The sequence below is a fragment of the Desmodus rotundus genome, chromosome 11 (genome assembly GCF_022682495.2).
Source record: "Desmodus rotundus isolate HL8 chromosome 11, HLdesRot8A.1, whole genome shotgun sequence".
NCBI classification, from domain to species: Eukaryota; Metazoa; Chordata; class Mammalia; order Chiroptera; family Phyllostomidae; genus Desmodus; species Desmodus rotundus.
In genome coordinates, this window is record NC_071397.1 from 700,342 (window position 1) to 718,885 (window position 18,544).

General features: G+C 52.1%; 2 protein-coding genes across 4 annotated transcripts; one reads left to right on the forward strand and one right to left on the reverse strand.

Moving 5' to 3' along the window:
• The first annotated feature begins 2,899 nt into the window (after positions 1-2,899).
• TUBB (tubulin beta class I) lies at positions 2,900-6,500 on the forward strand. The gene is made up of 4 exons (XM_024557664.3): positions 2,900-3,135; positions 4,484-4,592; positions 4,867-4,977; positions 5,275-6,500. Exons 1-4 carry the CDS (start codon positions 3,079-3,081, stop codon positions 6,330-6,332), a joined length of 1,335 nt encoding a protein of 444 aa, XP_024413432.1. The 5' UTR covers positions 2,900-3,078; the 3' UTR covers positions 6,333-6,500.
• Positions 6,501-8,406: 1,906 nt separating this feature from the next.
• FLOT1 (flotillin 1) lies at positions 8,407-18,314 on the reverse strand. Of its 3 annotated transcripts, none has more exons than XM_024557953.3 (13): positions 18,167-18,306; positions 17,779-17,835; positions 17,419-17,494; positions 17,243-17,333; positions 16,861-17,004; positions 16,608-16,727; positions 16,425-16,520; positions 16,056-16,208; positions 10,307-10,488; positions 10,109-10,154; positions 9,855-9,992; positions 9,496-9,660; positions 8,407-8,725 (listed from the first exon to the last, which is right to left on the reverse strand). In XM_024557953.3, exons 2-13 carry the CDS (start codon positions 17,819-17,821, stop codon positions 8,696-8,698), a joined length of 1,284 nt encoding a protein of 427 aa, XP_024413721.1. In that variant the 5' UTR covers positions 17,822-17,835; positions 18,167-18,306; the 3' UTR covers positions 8,407-8,695. The 3 variants fall into 3 exon arrangements, with proteins under 3 accessions (XP_024413721.1, XP_024413722.1, XP_045049352.1); XM_024557954.3 differs by having other exon boundaries at positions 17,779-17,878; positions 18,167-18,300; XM_045193417.3 differs by lacking the exon at positions 17,779-17,835 and having other exon boundaries at positions 18,167-18,314.
• Positions 18,315-18,544: the final 230 nt, after the last annotated feature.

The following is an 18,544-nucleotide window of genomic DNA, read 5'->3' on the forward strand; positions in this document are numbered from 1 at the left end:
CGCTGCCCACTTCCCGCGCAGGCGTCCAATCCGCGACCGGAAAGTCTGGCGGCTGGCGGCGCCCAGAGGGGTTTACCGTAGTTGTCGCGCGAAGTTTCTGGTGCGTCCAGCGTGCCCTTCCCAGGTCTTTCCAAATATGGTGGTTGCTGAGTCACCGAAATGAAAATGGCTTGCGGATTGCTGTCGTGGCCGGAGGCTGCATTTTGGAGAACAGCCCGCAGGCGTGGCATTTGAGGACTCCTCATTGCACTGGGAAGTTCATTTCCTTTGATTTGCTTTCCATGTCATATCCTCCCTGAGCATACAGCCCTGATGGATATTTTGAGGTCGTTTTCCTAAAGCAAAGATCCCTAGCCATCTTAAAGGCTGACCGAGTTCCTTCAAGAAGTGAAGGAAGGATAAAATAATCTATTTCGTTATGTCATACTAAGACAAGAATAGTAACAATTTGACTTGTGTATAATGTAGAGTTCGTTTTTCACTCACTACCTGGCTTCATTCTGACCAAAAAAATCCAATAGGTATAAGTGATAGGGGACTTAAGAGTTGGAAAATTTTAGTTTAAGGTAAATAGTTATAAGCCTAGCAAGTAATGTATATGTGAAAGTTTTTGTTTCAGAAACTACAGATAGATAAGGCCCATCCTGGCTCCTGGGAAAACAGCTGATCTCCTGGGGCACTGCTAAAGATTACCACCTGGGGACAAGTGAAGGCATCCAGGCCATTGTCTTCCAGGGAGGGACAGATGACCATCCACCCCTGGGAGCAGCTAACTGCCCAGGACAGCAATGTTGCAGTTTCTTCTACCCGACCCTCCCTGAATTTCAAAACCCCTCACTGCACCTTGTTTATTCCCTGTTATGAAAACATTGGCCTGGAAAGAATAGACAAGATGGTCTGTTAGGGTATGAATCCGCCATCTCGGATGGCCGGCCATCTGAATAAAGCGCCCTAGAGATTCAATCGCTGTCATTGCTGATTGGGTTTGGTGGTGACAGGCAGCCCGAACCCTTGTGTCTTTTCCAGTTTCAGAAGTAGATTTTTGCAGAGGTGATTGAAGCTCTGCTAAGTTAAATGACTTTGCTAGGTTTGGTAGAGACAAATTGAGACAAGTCCTTTGATTCTAAATTCTAAACCCCACTGCCACAAAAATAACTTGCATTGTGATCATGCCCTAAAACATTTTTTTAAAAATTCCATTTTATAATAGGTAGAGGGGTCTGCTTAATGTAAAAACAACTTAATGTTTTTTTTTAAAGGTTTTATTTATACATTTTTTTCTTTTCTAAAAAACAGGGAGAGAAACATAATGTGTGACCGCCTCTCACACGTCCCCCACTGGGGACCTGGCCTGCAACCCAGGCATGTGCCCTAGACTGGGAATTGAACCAGTGACCCTTTGGTTCACTGGCTGGCACTCAATCCACTGAGCCACGCCAGCCAGGGCTTATTTATACATTTTTATAGAGGGAAAGGGAGAGAGAAAGAGAGAAAGAAACCTCTATTGGTTGCCTCTCTCCTGCTCCCAACTGGGGACCTGGGCTGCAACCCAGGTGTGTGAATGGAACTGGCAACCTTTTGGTTTTCAGGCCAGCGCTAATCCAGTGAGCCACACCAGCCAGGGTCTAATGTTCTTTTATTTATAAGATGACTGAGAGATGTATATTGAGTCCAGTGTGAACTAACAGAAGACCTTGATTATAGTGCTTACCACACTCCATTGTTCATACACTTTTCACCAAACTGCAGGGTCCTGGAGGCCAGGGAGCTAATTCATAATCATTTTTGTATCCCTAGCTCCTGTTTTGCAGGACACTCAAGATCAAGTGAATTAATCCCAGGGGAAAAAAAAACCAAAACATGTCACTTTGCTTTGAGCCTATCCAATCTTATCCCATGAATACCCACCCCCTCACCCATTATAAAATTTAAATCCTGAGGCTCTTGAAAGGTTGCAGTTGCCAGCCACTAAGTCAGTAAAATCAGCGAACTGAAAAACTAGTGACTTTATTAAAGTGTCTAAAGCAGGCTGGAAAGACAGTGAAATTCTAGGAGGCCATCTCATCCCATAGCTCTGTTGGACAAAACCAGATTCTTCAACGCTGCTCTCAGGCCCAGATCTCCTACAGGGACGGAGACGCCCGGCTTCACAGATACCAGATACCAGCTTCTCTAAACCACTCCGTTTATTCTTTGAACGTACCACCCACACAATTACATCTCAATTCTGCAGTGCCCTTGCTGCAATTTTGTTTCTCTTCCCAGATATTATCTATAGAGTTTTCTAACGAAAACTCCCAAGGAAATAGCAGGAAGGTAACCCCCTCCTTCCTCCTGAGGTGTCTGGGGGAGCAGCGGTTTAGTGTTCACGCCTTCCGTCACCAAAAGGCCAGTTGTTAGATGGCAGAGCTGGGTGCCGCGTTCCTCCCCAGTTTTCGCTGAGCTAAGCAGTCCAGTCTCTCCCTGGAGCTACCGCAGGGGGGGCTTTCAGGGCGTGGCCACCCCACTTTCCAACGCCTGGCATCCTCAGGTTCCCAATTCCTGCAGCCCCGAAAACGACTGCCTTTTTGCATTAAAAAACAAATAAACCAACCTCATGTTTAGAAGAAAGTTATCTTGGGTAAGGTCATTTTCATAAAACGCCAAAACCCCAAACCCCCAAAGCCAGCATCCACCCATTCGTCCCTTCGTTTTTGCAGTGTGTTCAACAATGGAGGACTACAACTCCCAGGGAGGACTGTGCTAGTTCACTCGAGCAGAGACCAATGGTCGTCGGCTACCTGACCGGCGTCGACTAATCAGGGCCGGCCTCACGGCGGCTTTGTCTGGGGCGCTGCGCGGGCCCGTCTCCCGCCTCCCCGCCGGCGCACGCGCGCCCCGCCCTGCTCGCCTTCCCTCCCGAGCCCTGCCCTCTCCTTTCTCCCTCTCGGAACCTTCCTGCCGCCGCGTTCGGACCGCGCTGCTGCAGCCTCCGCGGCACGTCTCATTCTACCGGCCTGTGAGCAGCAGCAGAGAAAAAAAAATTACATATCTTCTTGCCCCATTTTTTGAGGCGAGCAAAAATTTCTAATTTGAACCATGAGGGAAATCGTGCACATCCAGGCGGGTCAGTGTGGCAACCAGATCGGTGCCAAGGTAAGGATTTTAAACCTCTTTTAAATATGTTTCCTTTTGAGAAGGAAAACACCCAGATAGATTATGAAGAATGGTTGTGGGCGGTTTGCACTCTCCAGCCTTAACCAAACTTTGACAAAAATAAGTTTTATATGTGTAATACACAATTGTAGCTAGAATTTGCTTTTGAAAAGTGGGAATTATTTTTCTTGGCAGAGTCATTTTAGGGAAGGTATCAAAAGCACCCTTGAGGTTTGCAGGGCGGGAAGACCAAGGTTCTGAAGGTTTTGCTTAAAGGGAATCCCCTAACGGTCCGAGAGCCGGGGAGAGAGGGAGATGCCGAAACTGGCCGAGACAAAGCGAGGCGAGGTTCCTACATGTGGAAACACTTGGCGGGGTTTCCTAGGCCAAGCCAGTGGGGGAAGGGTTGAGGCTGGGGGAGCAGCTGCAGAGCTGGGGACGCAGTGCGCCAGGGTGTGGGGCACTGTGCGCCACCTTCACAAAAGAGCAGGGGTCTCCGCTGAACCCCATGATGCTCGAGTGGCGGGCCAATAGTTTTTTGTGGATGGAAAACTAATATGAGCTGGATTCATTTTGCTGCCTTTATTTCCCCTTAAAGAGACCCTTTTAGGGGCTTGAATAAAATAGAAAAAGGGGTCCTTTTCTTTAAGGGGTCTCTCGGGACTAAATAGTGGGAGAAAGGAAGATAGTCCTCGTTTAAAGGAAGAGAAAGGGGAAAGCTAGCCAAGGGATAAAATTCCGGGGCGAAGTCTGTTTTTCCCCCCTCTCGCGCGCGCTGCTACAATGTAACGGGTTGGGGCGGGGGAGGAAGTGCGGCCACTACGTCGCAACAACGGCAGGCCCCTGTGGGGCAGACACTGTGTGGCCCTGCGGGCAACTAGGGGGCGCGCTAGCTCGAGGTTGCCAGGTCCCTCCCGAGGTGATTTCGCGCCTTGGCCCCGCCCACGCACGACGCCTCCCTTTTGTCAGGCTTTGCGCGCTTTTGCGCTGAAGTCTCAGGGAGGGTTGGGGTGGGCAAATGCGGCAGCTGGTTCCTATCCGCCCTACATGCGCTGCGTGGACGGGCGGTGCCCTGCGGGGAGGGCGAGGGGTGAGCCTACGTAATCAGGTGGGACGCCTCAGTCCACCTCACCAGCGTCTGCAATTGAAGGGCCCTCCCAGCTGGACATCATTTCACATCCCAAGTCGGCTTTCCCGGAGGTAGAGGTTTTTAGGGGAGGGGCGTGGCAGGCAGTCGAGGGGATGGCAGACCCTATAACATTATGTGTGTCTGGAGTTAAAGTGATAGAGGCAGGGGCATAACTGGCTGGGATCTGAGCAGTGAGGATTCATTTCGCTTTCCCCACAGTTCTGGGAGGTGATCAGCGATGAACATGGCATCGACCCCACTGGCACCTACCATGGGGACAGCGACCTGCAGCTGGATCGAATCTCCGTGTATTACAATGAAGCCACAGGTGAGGAAATGAGCCCGGGAAGATCAGGTCCCATCTCTCCTACTTCTGCGGTCTCTTTCCATTCCTAGGGAACCTTTTATGCCCTTTGGATGAATCTATCCCTTCCGTTTGGAGACTATCTTCTGTTTAATTTCTCACCATAAGGGCCAAAGACTAGCTCTGCTGCCACCTAGCAGCAGCACCTGGAATAACAAATTTGGGTCTCTGGCTGTTACCTAGCCCCAATTTATTTACCTTCTGCTAATTTTCACTCCTCTACTTTTCTTCCTTGTAGGTGGAAAATATGTTCCTCGCGCTATCTTGGTGGATTTAGAGCCCGGTACCATGGACTCTGTTCGCTCAGGTCCTTTTGGCCAGATCTTCAGACCAGACAACTTTGTTTTTGGTAAGTCATATAGATATTTGTAGATAACCATCATATTCAATTGATGTGGGTGCAGGAGGACAGCAAGAGTCAGGAAATGATTATTGTATTGGAGAGTTTTTATAGGGCCATGTTTTGAGATCTCTAATGGAGGGTTGGGGGAGTGGCTGCCTTGCGTGGTACACTGTGGGTGGGGGGATATGTCACAGGTGAGGAAGAAAATGAGGAAAGATCTATGGGCATTATTCCAGGAGCTGAAAGGTGATTGTGTATGTACCACCCTTCACTAACCAAGCTTGCCTCCGGACCTCGTTCCAGGTCAGTCTGGGGCAGGCAACAACTGGGCCAAGGGCCACTATACAGAGGGGGCGGAGCTGGTCGACTCCGTCCTGGACGTGGTGCGGAAGGAGGCTGAGAGCTGTGACTGCCTGCAGGGCTTCCAGCTGACCCACTCCCTGGGTGGGGGCACAGGCTCTGGAATGGGCACCTTGCTCATCAGCAAGATCCGTGAAGAGTATCCCGACCGCATCATGAACACCTTCAGCGTGGTGCCTTCACCCAAAGTGTCTGACACGGTGGTTGAGCCCTACAACGCCACCCTCTCTGTCCATCAGTTGGTAGAAAATACTGATGAGACCTACTGCATTGATAACGAGGCTCTTTACGACATCTGCTTCCGCACCCTCAAGCTGACCACGCCAACCTATGGGGACCTGAACCACCTTGTCTCTGCCACCATGAGCGGGGTCACCACCTGCCTCCGCTTCCCTGGCCAGCTCAATGCTGACCTTCGCAAGCTGGCAGTCAACATGGTCCCCTTCCCACGCCTCCACTTCTTCATGCCTGGCTTTGCCCCTCTAACCAGCCGTGGAAGCCAGCAGTATCGGGCTCTCACTGTACCAGAACTCACCCAGCAGGTATTTGATGCCAAGAACATGATGGCTGCCTGTGACCCCCGCCATGGCCGGTACCTCACCGTGGCTGCTGTCTTCCGCGGGCGCATGTCCATGAAGGAGGTGGACGAGCAGATGCTCAACGTGCAGAACAAGAACAGCAGCTACTTCGTGGAGTGGATCCCCAACAACGTCAAGACGGCCGTCTGCGACATCCCGCCCCGCGGCCTGAAGATGGCGGTCACCTTCATCGGCAACAGCACGGCCATCCAGGAGCTGTTCAAGCGCATCTCGGAGCAGTTCACGGCCATGTTCCGGCGCAAGGCCTTCCTGCACTGGTACACCGGTGAAGGCATGGACGAGATGGAGTTCACCGAGGCCGAGAGCAACATGAACGACCTCGTCTCAGAGTACCAGCAGTACCAGGACGCCACCGCCGAGGAGGAGGAGGATTTCGGTGAGGAGGCAGAAGAGGAGGCTTAAGGCCACGCCCATCACTCAGGCTTCTCGGCTCCCTTAGCCTTCGTCCTCAACTGCCCCTTTACTCTCCCTCAGAATTTGCATCTTCTGCCTCTTTCGTTCTTTTAGGGGTGTTCTAGAACAGTGCTTGGCACATAATAGGCACTCAATAAATATTCGTTGCTTGTTGAATGTCTCCTCTCTTTCCATTCTGGGAAATCTATATTTCTGCCATTTTGGGTAATCTTATATTTCTTTCTGGTACCCATTCCTCCCATCTGTCCAGTTAATATTCCCCTGTTTTCAAGATAATTCTCCAAGAAGCTGGGTCTCATCCAGATCCTATTTAGGACTGTGTACTGAAAAATACCATCCTAAGCCCGTGAGGTAGCCGAGCGGAAAGGGACTGATACTAACTCCAGGCAGAAGTCCCTACTGGGAACCGGTGGGGTTTCCCATTCTTGCAGCAGTTCTGGAGAGTTGGGATTTGGGCTGTTCCAGTTTCTAGGTATTTTCCCTGCTCCACCCTCAGCGTTGGGGAAGGTATGAACAGTATTAACTCAATTTTCAGTCTCTTAAGCTTTGTTCTGAGTTGTTTGCTGTGCAGGGGTCTGCTGTGCTGACAAGTGGGATCCTTTCCTCTTCCACTTTCCCTCACATCGATCGCATCCTTTCTCTGGACAGAGGAGGTAAAGGGGGAAGAGTGACTAGCCTTGGTCCCTAAGCCTCCAGAAAGGCCCTCCCCATCTTGACCACTTCTTACCCAAAAATAGCAGTCGTGTGTGTGTGTGTGTGTGTGAGAGAGAGTGTGAGAAAAGGTATGTACTGCCACCTAAGTGTTGGAGTCATTCCCTGGAGGGAGGGGGACAGGACACCCTCTATCTTTTGGCAAAGTCCCCTTTCTTTTGCTATTGCTCCAACCCTCCTTGATGTTGGCCTATCCTATACTCCAAATTTGTTTAGTCTTGTTTTTCATATTGAAAAAGAAAAAAATGACACTGCCACAAGAGCCAAAAATAAATGGGAATTGGAAAAAAAAAATTGCAAGACTTGTGCTCATTTAGGTGGCTGGTTCACTTACACATATATTGTGTTGTTCTCCATGAATTGGTAAGAATATCCTTAGTACTCAATTGATCCTCACATCTTAATCCCTGGTACCCAACCAGCACCCCCCCACCCCCACCCCCGTACCAGTCTTCTTCAGAGAGGGGAATGGAGAAACATGGATTGGTTGCCCCTCTGTGGCCCTATAGGACCAAACCCAACCCACAGCCTAGACCTGCTCCCTGACCAAGGACTGATCCCAAGACCCTTTGGTTTGCAGAATAACACCCAGCCAACGGAGCCACCCTGGCTCCAGCAACATTACCAGTCCCAACAGATAGAGCTCAGATGCAGGGTCTAGGAACCGAGGAGGAAATGTGAATGGGAGACGGTGTGGATGTAGTCCCCTAAACCAGCAGCACCTTGGAACCTATAGAATTGCAGGTTTTCAGGCCTCACACAACACACTGAACCCAAACCAGGCTGGATCCCAGCAGGCTTAACTGTTCCAGAAGAACCTCATGAATGCAGTTAAGAGGCCACTATTGTCTCACTACTAACGTAGAGCACACCCTGGATTCCTCTGAGTATTTTGCTTTCGGTAACCGTGTGGGTCTTCTCAGTCAATATAAGGTAAAGGTAATGAGAATGGGACACCACATTATGGTCCCATTCTAAACACTACACTACGTCATGCTTTCAAACTGCACAAAAGGTCTTGAGGCAACCCAGGAAATTTAAGTCCAGTTGCCCTCAGCCATATTTCAGTAATTCTAGGGACTAATGGAATTGTCATTCCTCTTACATCAGCATGCTTCCTGTTCACGAGGGCTAAATCAACTTTGCGGGGAGAGGAATTCAATCTACAACTCTCAGTGTACCAGTAACTCCCATTAAAAGCCGACTGGAAGGAGCAAGCTATATTCTAGCACCCATTCTGAATGAGTTCTGTTTTAACTTAATTGTTCAAGTATAAATACTTAACAGCAAATTATCTGCCAAGTTCGGAACCTCCAGCCATCCCTGTCTTGGTCAGAAAATAATTCCAGACAACAGGCTCAGTGTAGTTTAATTAGGGAGTTGGGGTGGGGTGGGGATATCAGAATGCTGGCATGGAACTCTTGGTGGGGACCAGCCGTCTCGGTGGTGTGGGCCCGGGAAGGGGAGCGGAGCAACCCCTCTCTTCCAAGGCAAGGCACAGGCTATTTGGCAAGGAGAGATGAAAGGTGGAATCCCTCTGTTAAAGGACATGCTCTGGGAGGCCAGTTGAAGTGCATGCAATATGGGGACCATTCAGGCAACTTGAACCACGAAGCTAGGCGTCTGCGAAGGTTGAGGGCTCAGGCTGTTCGCAAAGGCTTGTGGTTTACCTGGTAGAAAAGAGCAGTGGATGGCACGGGAGCCAGATGCCAAGTTCTCCCAGGCTCCATCTGGACAGAAGGGTTGCAGGGAGAACACGCACAACCAGGAGTCTTCCGGTCCCCCCTCCCCCCAAGTATAGTTTACATTTATTACTTGCATTAGTTTCTGGTGTGGAGCACAGTGAGGAATCTGCTAGTTCTGGCACAGACCCTCTCCATAGCTCACAATCCTCCACGACAGGCCTCAAGGAGGCCCAAGGAACCCAGCGTGAAGGTCACTGAAATGGTCCAATAGGGTCCATGTGTGTGTGTGTGTGTGTGTAAAATATATATATTTTTAACACACTCTTCCATGGGACACACTGTGTGCCAGGCAGTGTTCTAAACACTTTGCGAGTATGAGTCACTCAGTTGCTATTATTAACCCGTGAGGAGACAGGTATAGAGAAGCTGAGAATCTCTCTGAGGTCACAGCACGCACTGGAGTCAGGATTCACAGCAGAACGGTCTGGTTCCAGAGCCCGCTGTCTGACCTCCACCATAACTTTCAGGTGAGCACACGGACACCAAGGAAATCAGTGATAAGCCTTGGAACTGTCAACACGCTGCTGGGTCCTGGCACTGGACAGTCAGCCTGGGCCTCGGAGCCCAGCGCCCCGGGCTGCACGACGCGAACTAAGGCACTCAACGTGCCCGAGTTCAGTGTCTTTACTTTGTTCTGCATCACACACCCCGGGGGGCCCAGTGGTTCTGCTCCACAGCCCCCAGGAGACCCTCACCTGGGAGATGCTGACGCCAGTGAGTCTCTCCACACTCTCTGGCAGGCGGCTCAGGATGTCCAGGACTTCCCCGGTCACTTTGGCTGCCCCCATGGCCCCACTTCCACTGGACACCAGCGTGATCTTTTTGGCAGAGGTCAAGGGACCGCTGATCTCCTCTGCCACCTGATAAGTGAGACACCCACTCAGCGCCTGAGACCCATCACACCCCTCCTAAAATGCCTTACTTACCCTGGGTTCTTAAAGACCTCCATCCTACTGATCATCCTTCCTCACTTTGGTCACTGTTTATAACTCCCACCCCTAACTTATGGTTCCCTGGCCTGGTTCTTCTGGCACCCAGCACACAAACCCCAGACCTGGGGCAGTTTCTCTAGCAGCATGTCCAGCTGAGCAGCCTCCTGGTACAGCTGGAACGCTTCTGCCTTCTTGGACATCTGCTCGGCCTCAGCCCTGGCCCGGGCCCCAATGGCGAAGGCCTCAGCCTCCCCCCGCATCTAAGAAGGAGACAGGATACTGTGATACCAATGGCAGCAGTTAAGGGCAAGAAACCCCAGCAGCTCATCAGCAACACCCACTCCCACAAACCAGAGAGAGCCACCTCCTAACTCACCCTCACAGACTCAGCTTCTGCCTCTGCCTGCATAATCAGCTGGGACCTGGGCAAACAAGGGGAGTGGAGGAAGAAGCTGAGGCCCTTGCTCCTGGCAGAAAGGTTCTGTGCTGGGGGTACAGGCTCCTACCACCGGAGTTCCACAGGAGGAGTCCAGGGAGTGAAGGAGCCCAGAGGAGACTGGGAGGGGGCGTTTACTTCTCTGCCTCTGCTAGACGCTCCAGCTTGTAGCGCTCAGCTTCCGCAGGCTTCCGCACACGGGCCTCCAGCTCCTTTTCTCTGCGGGCAATCTCCTGCTCCTGTACTGCCACCTGCTGGGCCCGCTCCACCACCTGCACTTGCACCCTTTGCTCCTCGATCTGCTGCTTCGTTTTGGCCACCTGCAAAGGAGAGATGCTCAGCGTCAGAGCTGAAGGCCAAGTGCCCAGGAACCACAGGGAAGTCAGGGCAGGGCTCCAGGGTGGGATGTAAAAATAGAGCGGGTACAGGGAGTGGTCCCAGGTCAGCTCCGCCAGCCCAGTGGGGTCCATCTCTGGTACAGATCCAAGGCAACACCTGATCAGAGCCAGTATCAACCATCAGGACTTTCCCCAGGCAGCCTCAGTGTCTGAGATGGACAGGCCTGGGGCCCGTCCCCGTCTCCCTCAGGCCAGAAATAGGGTCCCTGCGTGAGCTCCCATTGTATTCCTCCGCCGGTAGCGCCTGAGCACCCGGAGGGTACTGAGCACAACTGCGCCATCACCTGTCCTCCCGTCTAGCTCAAACCCACCCCCTCACTCTCCGTCTGCGCAGCTGTCACCTCAGTGCAGGCCGCCCTCGCCTCCAGGCCCAACTGCTGCAGTAGCCGCCTCCTTTCTTTTTAGGGGGCGTGTGTGGCTTTCGTTTTTTAGGGGGCGTGTGTGGCTTTCGTTTTTATTTTTGTATATGGTACAAATTCAAAAGAAAATGGGGCACAGTGGGAAGTGGGCCTCCACATCCCCTTCCCCAGGAACAACTGTGACTGCTTGTGTGCCCTCCCGGGCACTCTACGGACATTTACAAGAACATGTGTACAGAGCGCCCCTTACTTAGGCAGATCTCATTTTCTCATTCCTTGGTGAGTGCAGGGAGCAGAAGACTCTCGCCAGGATGTTGGTGAGAACAGGGCAGGAGCACACTTCCCTCTCTCCTTGACCCCACTTAGCCATGCACCACCCCTGTGGGTGCTGGCAACGTGAGGGGACGCCCCTGCCTTCACTGGGCCCAGGTGCTCACTCCAAAGGAAGAGTGCTTCAGGATGTAGCATCCTGTACTGTCTCTAACCTGGAAACGTCAAGCCCGTTCCAAACTGGACTAGCTGCTCCCCACTGCGGTGTAGAGGATCACCTCTCCCATGCGGGAGCGCCTCCCAACCCTTCTGCTACCTTCTGGGTGAAGCTCAACCTCCACCAGCTTCCTTGCAAAGAGTACGTGGGCAGTAAGTTTTTTGAGACCTTCTTTCTCTGAGATTTTTATTCTACCCTTCTAACTGAATTATAGTTATGTTGAGTACAGGTTACTATATTGAAATTCATTTTATTAGAATTTTGAAGGCACTGCTCTATGGTCTTCTACCTTCTTAAGAAACCTGAAATCATTTTGATGCCTGATGCTTTGAGATGTTTTTCTCTGGAAGCTTCTAGATCTTTTCTCAGTGTTCTGAAATTTCAGTGATGTGTTTCAGTGTAGATGTTTTCCATTAATTGTGTTGGGCACTTGGTGGGTTGTGACAATTAGAAACTAACATCCTTCAGGGCAGACAAACATTTTGCATATTTTTCATTCGGTTATTTCCTCCTGTTTTCTTTGGTCTGTCGGAGGCACTGGCCTGGCCTCTCATACTTTCACCTACTGCTCCAGGCCCCCAGCTGCTCTAGTCTGTTTTTCTGGGACACTTACTAGAATTTCTCTCCAAAGTGATTTAAAAAAATTTTTATTTAAACACTGTATTTATTTTTAGAGGGGAGGGAAGAAGAGAGGGAGAGAAACGTCAATGTGTGCTTGCCCCTCGCATGGCCCCCACTGGGGACCTGGCCAGCAACCGGGACATGTGCCCTGACTGGGAATCGAACCGGCGACCCTTTGGCTTGCAGCCCATGCGCAATCCACTGAGCCACACCAGCCAGAGCCCAAAGTGGGTTTTTAAAAAATTTCTGCCATCTTCTTAATTTCTAAGAGCTCTTTTGGTCCTCTGTCCTACATTCTGACTTCCTGGGTGTGGATTCTTCTCGTACTGAGCGTTCCAGGTTTTTAAAAACTTCCTTCTCCTGGCACAGGCCGTGTCCTCCACATGGCTCTGCTGTCCCGTGTTGCGGGCTCTTTCCAGGCCAGTGAACCCTTGGCTGTCTGCTCACAGTGAACAGGGTCTACAGCGCTGAGCAGAAGCTCTGGGCTGTGGGGGAGCTTCTCTCTAGGGTGATCTGGGCAGGCCATTTGCTGAGAAACCTGATTCTAGATCTTTAGGTCTTTTCTTTTGAATCAGTCATGTCCCCTGAGCAGTTTTCTGATCTATTCTTTGGAAGATGGAGATTCTGGGAGCCAAGTGAGGTGAGGGGTGAGGGGAGGCTGTCAACACTGAGCTTCCAGTAAGTGCACAGTCAGTTCATGGCCTCATTACTGGTGAAGTACCAGGCCCTCAGCTGTGTCAGGCTAGCCCCAGGTCACATCCTCTGGTTTATTCTCAGCAGACAATGAACCTCCAGATGTGTACTGGTGTACCTGAGACCCAGCCTCCAGAAACGGGAGGGGTTGAGCCTGGCAACCAGAGCGGCCCCCACAAGAGATGCTGGGGGAGAATATTTAAAAAGGAGCACTTGGAAACTAGGCCCCCCCTTTTTGGATCTCCTCTCCTTCCCAGCGGTGGGGGCTGGAGGTGCTGGGCCCTGCACCTTAGGGACAGTAAGAGGGGAAGGGAGGAGGCTGGGTTCTAACGTGGCAGACCCCTTCCACACCCCTCCTGTGCAGGAACTTGTCCAGCAAGGGCATCCCTTCCTGGACCTGTCAACGGCTGTAAGCCCTGACCCTCCCCCTGGGCAGGTGTGTAAAGGGTCACCAGTGCTGCCGGTGAGCAGCTGTAGGAAGAGCACAGTGCACCTGGAGTAAGAGGCCTGGAGGCAAAGACTCGGAAAGACGCCTGAAGTCCAGACAGCAACTGGAGAGCAGCTAAGCCAACTACTTTTACAATGCTTCTGGGCGGGAGAAGAGGTTCCTGGCACAACCTTGAACTGAGCTGGCAGAGGGTGACAGGGTGATTTTTTTTTTCTTAGACCAGAGTTTGTGCGCCTTATGGTTACACATTTCTGTTCTGGCATCATTTTCAGTTCTTGAATCTACAGAGTAGTTGTTAATGATAAATATTTAAATAGCCTTTTTCGATTGTTAAATAAAAGATTCCTTTCTTTTCCACCGAACTCTGTCTTTGGAGTTTTGCCTGATAGGTGGTGAGTGGTGGGATGCCCATGCACTGCCCCCCACACACACTGACCGGGTTTGGTGACGCAGGGGCAGAGAAGAGATCCAGAGGCAGGGAGCCAGAGACAGAATCTGACTGAGAAGTCACGCTTCACCTGTGTTTCCTGATCTCAACGTCACAGCTCCAGGCCCAGGGGTGTGCCAGCTCCTGCACCTCAGATCCTGTGGCTGTTCTCTCCCCGGCAGCTTTGCTCTCAGCTGTCTCGGACATGCTTAGTCAATGACCATGGCTTTCCAGATGGTTTCTACTCCATCTGTTCCCATTCTCTCAGGCTCTCTCTTTTAAATCACTCTATTAGTTTTAATGAGGTTTTAGCTGCATTTATTCAATCCATCATCTCTGAAAAAGCTTCCAAGTTGTCTCTCTGCTGCCCTTCTCTGACAACCAATTCTCCACACAGCAGCCAGACTGACCCTTGTAAAAACATAAGTCAGACCACAGCACCTCCCTGCTGAAAGTTCTCTAGTGGCTTTCCACTGCACTTCGAACTCCCTTCTAAGTCTCCATCATGGCGACTTGAATCCTAGGTGACCTGGCCTTAACCTGGCTCTCCTTCTTACGGCAGAGTAACCATACCAGACCAGAAACCTCCTTTCTGTTTCTGGGACACACCAAGCTCTTTCCGACCTCAGGGCCTTTGCATGTGCGGGGCCCCCTCCTAGCCCCTAGCCACACATGGCTATTTAAATTTAAATGATTCAATATTACATAAGATTTAAAATTCAGCTCTGCAACCACGGTTCCACTAGCCACAGTTCAGTACTCAGCATTACAGCGAAGTCCAGAACATCTCCATCACTAGAAGTTCTATTCGAGCACTCCTGGTTTAGAGTACTCTTACCCCACAACTCTCTACATGGCTGGTTCTTTCTTATTTCTTGACTGAATCATTATTTTCTGATTACCCAGCACAAAGCCCGGCACAAAAGTAGGAACTGAGAAAAGCTCAACAGAGCCAACGCCCCCACCCCAACTGTTAACTTGCAGACAAAGAAAGCCAAGTTTAGAGAGTCAAGGACCTTAACCATAGCCCCACTCATGCCAGTGGTTTCTACTATGTGACTGCTTATCAGACTAAAATGTGCACATGAATCAGCTAGAGAGCTTGTTAAAGCCCAGATTCTGATTCAGTCTGGTCTGCAGCCTGAGACTTTTTATTTTTAACCAACACTCCAGTGCTGCTGCTGCTGGTGGTAGGCAGACCACACTTCCAGTGGCAAAGCACAAGCCAAGGATTTATCCCCACAACTAAAGATGTTATGCACAACAGGCCTTCAGTCTGCACTGAATCTTGGCAAGAATGAAATTCGTCATATTGCTACTCTTTGGGTAAAGGTTTCAAAGTACAGTTGATTCATGTTTTGCATGGTAGTTCTGTTCTATAAAATAGCCATGAACGCTGAGTTAGCAAACACTTGTTTCGTTCCTGTGGGAAGTATGGGGTTATGTTCCTATGAACCTCTGGCTGCAACATTTTATCAGCAGGTCAAATTATAACCTTGTTTCATGTGTTTCTGTTTAAAGTCACCTTCTCTGTGATAAGTATTGTTGGCGCGTGGTCAGTAAACTTAGGCCAACAGCACAACCACTCCTGCCTGAACGAAGCTCATCTAACACGTGTTCCTCCACACAGCACGTCACAGCCTCCCTGCGCACAGGAAAACCAGACCGCACTTCAGCAGTGAAATCACCAATAAAGAACACACAAGGGGTTTGGATGGGGTGGGGTGGAGGCATGGGGAGAAAAGGCACACAACTGTAATTGAATAACAATAAAAAAAAAAAAAAAGAACACACAAGTGTGAAAAATGCGGCAGGAACGCACTATGAAGACAACACTTGTCTACAGTGTAGCCGTTGAAAGAAAGCAAAACATTGTGTTCAACATCAGGTGGGAACTGTGCACCGGGCAACTCAGATTCTCACCTCTGCGCATGTCTGCAAATGACCACAAAAGTGCTACAAGCACTGACTTTGGACTTACCAATAAATTTCAGTCACTAGGCACATTTTCAATACGGAATCTGCAAGTAATGACGATCGACTGTATCTCCCGAGGGCAATTCCCAGGGCTGCCCTGTGCAAATGAGTAAAAGGCGCCCCTTCCTCTGGGTGGATGCAGACCCACTGGCTCATGTCAGAATGCACAGTTTGGCAAGTGGGACACGGGCTGGACCTCAGCTCTGGTTCACCTGCCTACCCAGGTGCCACTGCACAGGGCACAACCTGCTCCGAACACATGACCGGCCCTACGGATCATATACCTTCTGGACCTTTTGTTTGCTTTTTAGCTGAAATGTTTAGGTCCCTGAAGTCTTCCTCAAATGGAGGAGTTCGGTCAGAAATGGAGAGTAAGACACGGGGACCAGAGTTAGGATACGAGACAGTGGTGGCCTGACAGGTACGGTGCAGGGGCAAGGTCTAGCCTAGCCATCTGCCCAGTGTGGTGGCTCTGACCTGAAGCTGATAGGCCAGGTCTGCCTGTGCCCGGCGGGTGTTGACCTCAATGTCGTATGCGGCCTTCTTCAGCTCATAGTCCCTCTGTGCCTTGGCCATCTCGATCTCACTCAGGTACTGAGCAGACACCTTCTCCTGCTTGGCTTTGGCCTCCTGTCCATACAGAGATCAGGCAGGGAGTCAGAACGGGGAGCTAAAGGCCCCAGGGGGACAGCCTGTGCTATACCAGGCTCCCCGGCCTTTGCCCCAGCCCTGGCCTCACCTGTTTCTTCTCCCAACCCATTTCCACCAGCCCCAAGTCAGTTGTGCCCCTCCCACCAAGTGCCCAATAGGCCCACAGCATCTCAGTGACCCCCCCATCTCGCTCACTCGAATCCCAGCATCTCTCTTGGCCTCCGCTTCTCCAATCCGAGCATCTTTTTGGACTTGAGCAGTTCGAGCCTTTCCCAATGAGTGCAAATAGTCCTGTGGGAGGGATGTAGAAATCGGAGTCCTTGGGAGGTTTAAGAGAAGGGAGCAGAGAAACAGAGGGGATCAACTGACATGGTTTACCTGATCGTCATGAATGTCTTTCAGGGTGTAGCTGACCACGCTGATGCCCATGTTCACGAGGTCTGAGGACGCCACTTTGAAAACCTGCTCTGAGAATTTCTGCCGGTCCTTATAGATTTCCTAAGACCATGGGATGGTGGGAAGGAGGAACTTAAGCTCTCAGATCCTCTGGCCACTTCCTCCCACAGACTACTTCAGTCCTTAGGCCCCCCTCTGGAACCCCTTCTAGATGTTTCCCTGCCGTCAGGCCCACCTCCACAGTCATGTGGGCCATGATAGCCCTCTGGTGGCCCTCCAGCGTCTCCAGCGCGATTTGGGCAATCTCAGCCTCGGTCTTCCCCAGGAACATCTGGCAGGCCGCCGCCAGCATTTCTTTGTTCTGCCCCTGGATTTTCACCTGCAGCCAGAGGAATGGTGGGGAAGAGTTAGGTGGAGGTCTCAGGAAACCAGGGAGGAAGCAGGGAGACCAGAGAGGAAGAGTCACGTGCCCTGGAGAAGGTGAAACCACAGAGAATTTCTCCACAGGTAGAGGCTGGGAAGGGCAGGGTCACAAGGGGTCACAAGATCCCTAAAGTCTGGAGACAGGGAAGGTGATAGAGGGGTGGACTCTGGGGAAAAGGCTCTAAAAGCCTCACCTGGGCAATGCCAGTGACTGAGATGGGGACCCCATGGCGAGTGTAAACCTTTTCACTCTTGACATTGAGGGTCAGTGTGTTGAGAGAGATCCTACAGGGCAAAAGAAGGGTGGACAGTGAGAAAAACAGGTAAGACAGAAAACTGGGTCCCCTTCCCTGGCTCTCTTCTTGCCCACCTCTGAATCTGCTGGATGCAGGGCAGGACAAACACTCGACCCCCAGCCACCATGACTGGGGGGCTCCGGCAGAAACCTGAAAGATGAAGGGTCCAGTGAGCTGTGGCGGCGAGGGTGGAAAGCTTTGGAATAGGAAGACTGTCGAACTGGGGGAAGAACGGGGGACAATCCCCACGAGAAAATCTGGGAGCTGGAGGGGAGGCAGCCTGGGCCTGACAAGGGTAGCGTCTGGAAATCACAAGCTTGCAGCCCGGGCTTGGTGGGGGGACACATTAGCACTGCGGAGCTGGTAAGCAGGCGGGTAAGGGCGGAGGCCGGGCTGGCAAGTGTTTGGGGGTTTAAGAAGAGAACTACACTTACCGGAGACCACCATGGCCTCATTAGGGCCACAGGTGAAAAACATGGCTCAAGCAGGAGCTGGAGGAGAGGAGAGAGAGCCTTTGCGGAGAGGGCTGGGGCGCTGTGGAGTCCACAGAAATGACTGCTTCCCTTTCCCGTCAGTCCCGCCCATCCTGCAGCCACCACCGCCCAGTCCCTCTGCACTCCGGAGTCTCCTTTCCCCTGTGAAACCTTGCAGACCCCCAGCGACTCCCTCTCCTGCTTGCGGCCACTGCCGGTGCTCCCGCCCGCGGCGGTGCCCGGTTTCTCCCAGATCTGGCAGCGCTCTCCCGCGCCGAAAGGCCACCGGACCGCGCGCCCCCCGTCTGGCTCCTGCGCAACCCGACTCCATCTCCCATCCCCCTCCTACCTTCCCGGACAAGGGCGGTGGCGGGGGAACCCGGGAGCGAAGCCGCGGCCACCCGCGCACCACCTTCCCAGAAGCCCGACTCGCCGCCCCCCGCGCCCTTCCCGACCCGGCCGCAGCCCAGGGCGGTGACCACGCGACCCCGCCCCCGCGGTGACCCAACGCGGCCCGCCCCTCACTCCCGGCAGGCTATTCGTGGAGCCCCGCCCACCAGCGCGGAGCTCCGCCCCGGGCGCGTGACGTGACCTCCACGGGCCGGAAGCCCCGGGCGGGGGACGTTTCCTCATTCCGGCCAGGCCCCGCGGGCGCGCGCCGGCTCACCGGGTGCTGGGCGGGGTGGCCGGGGAGAGGGGAACCGCCGCTCGCAACGACTCAGATGAC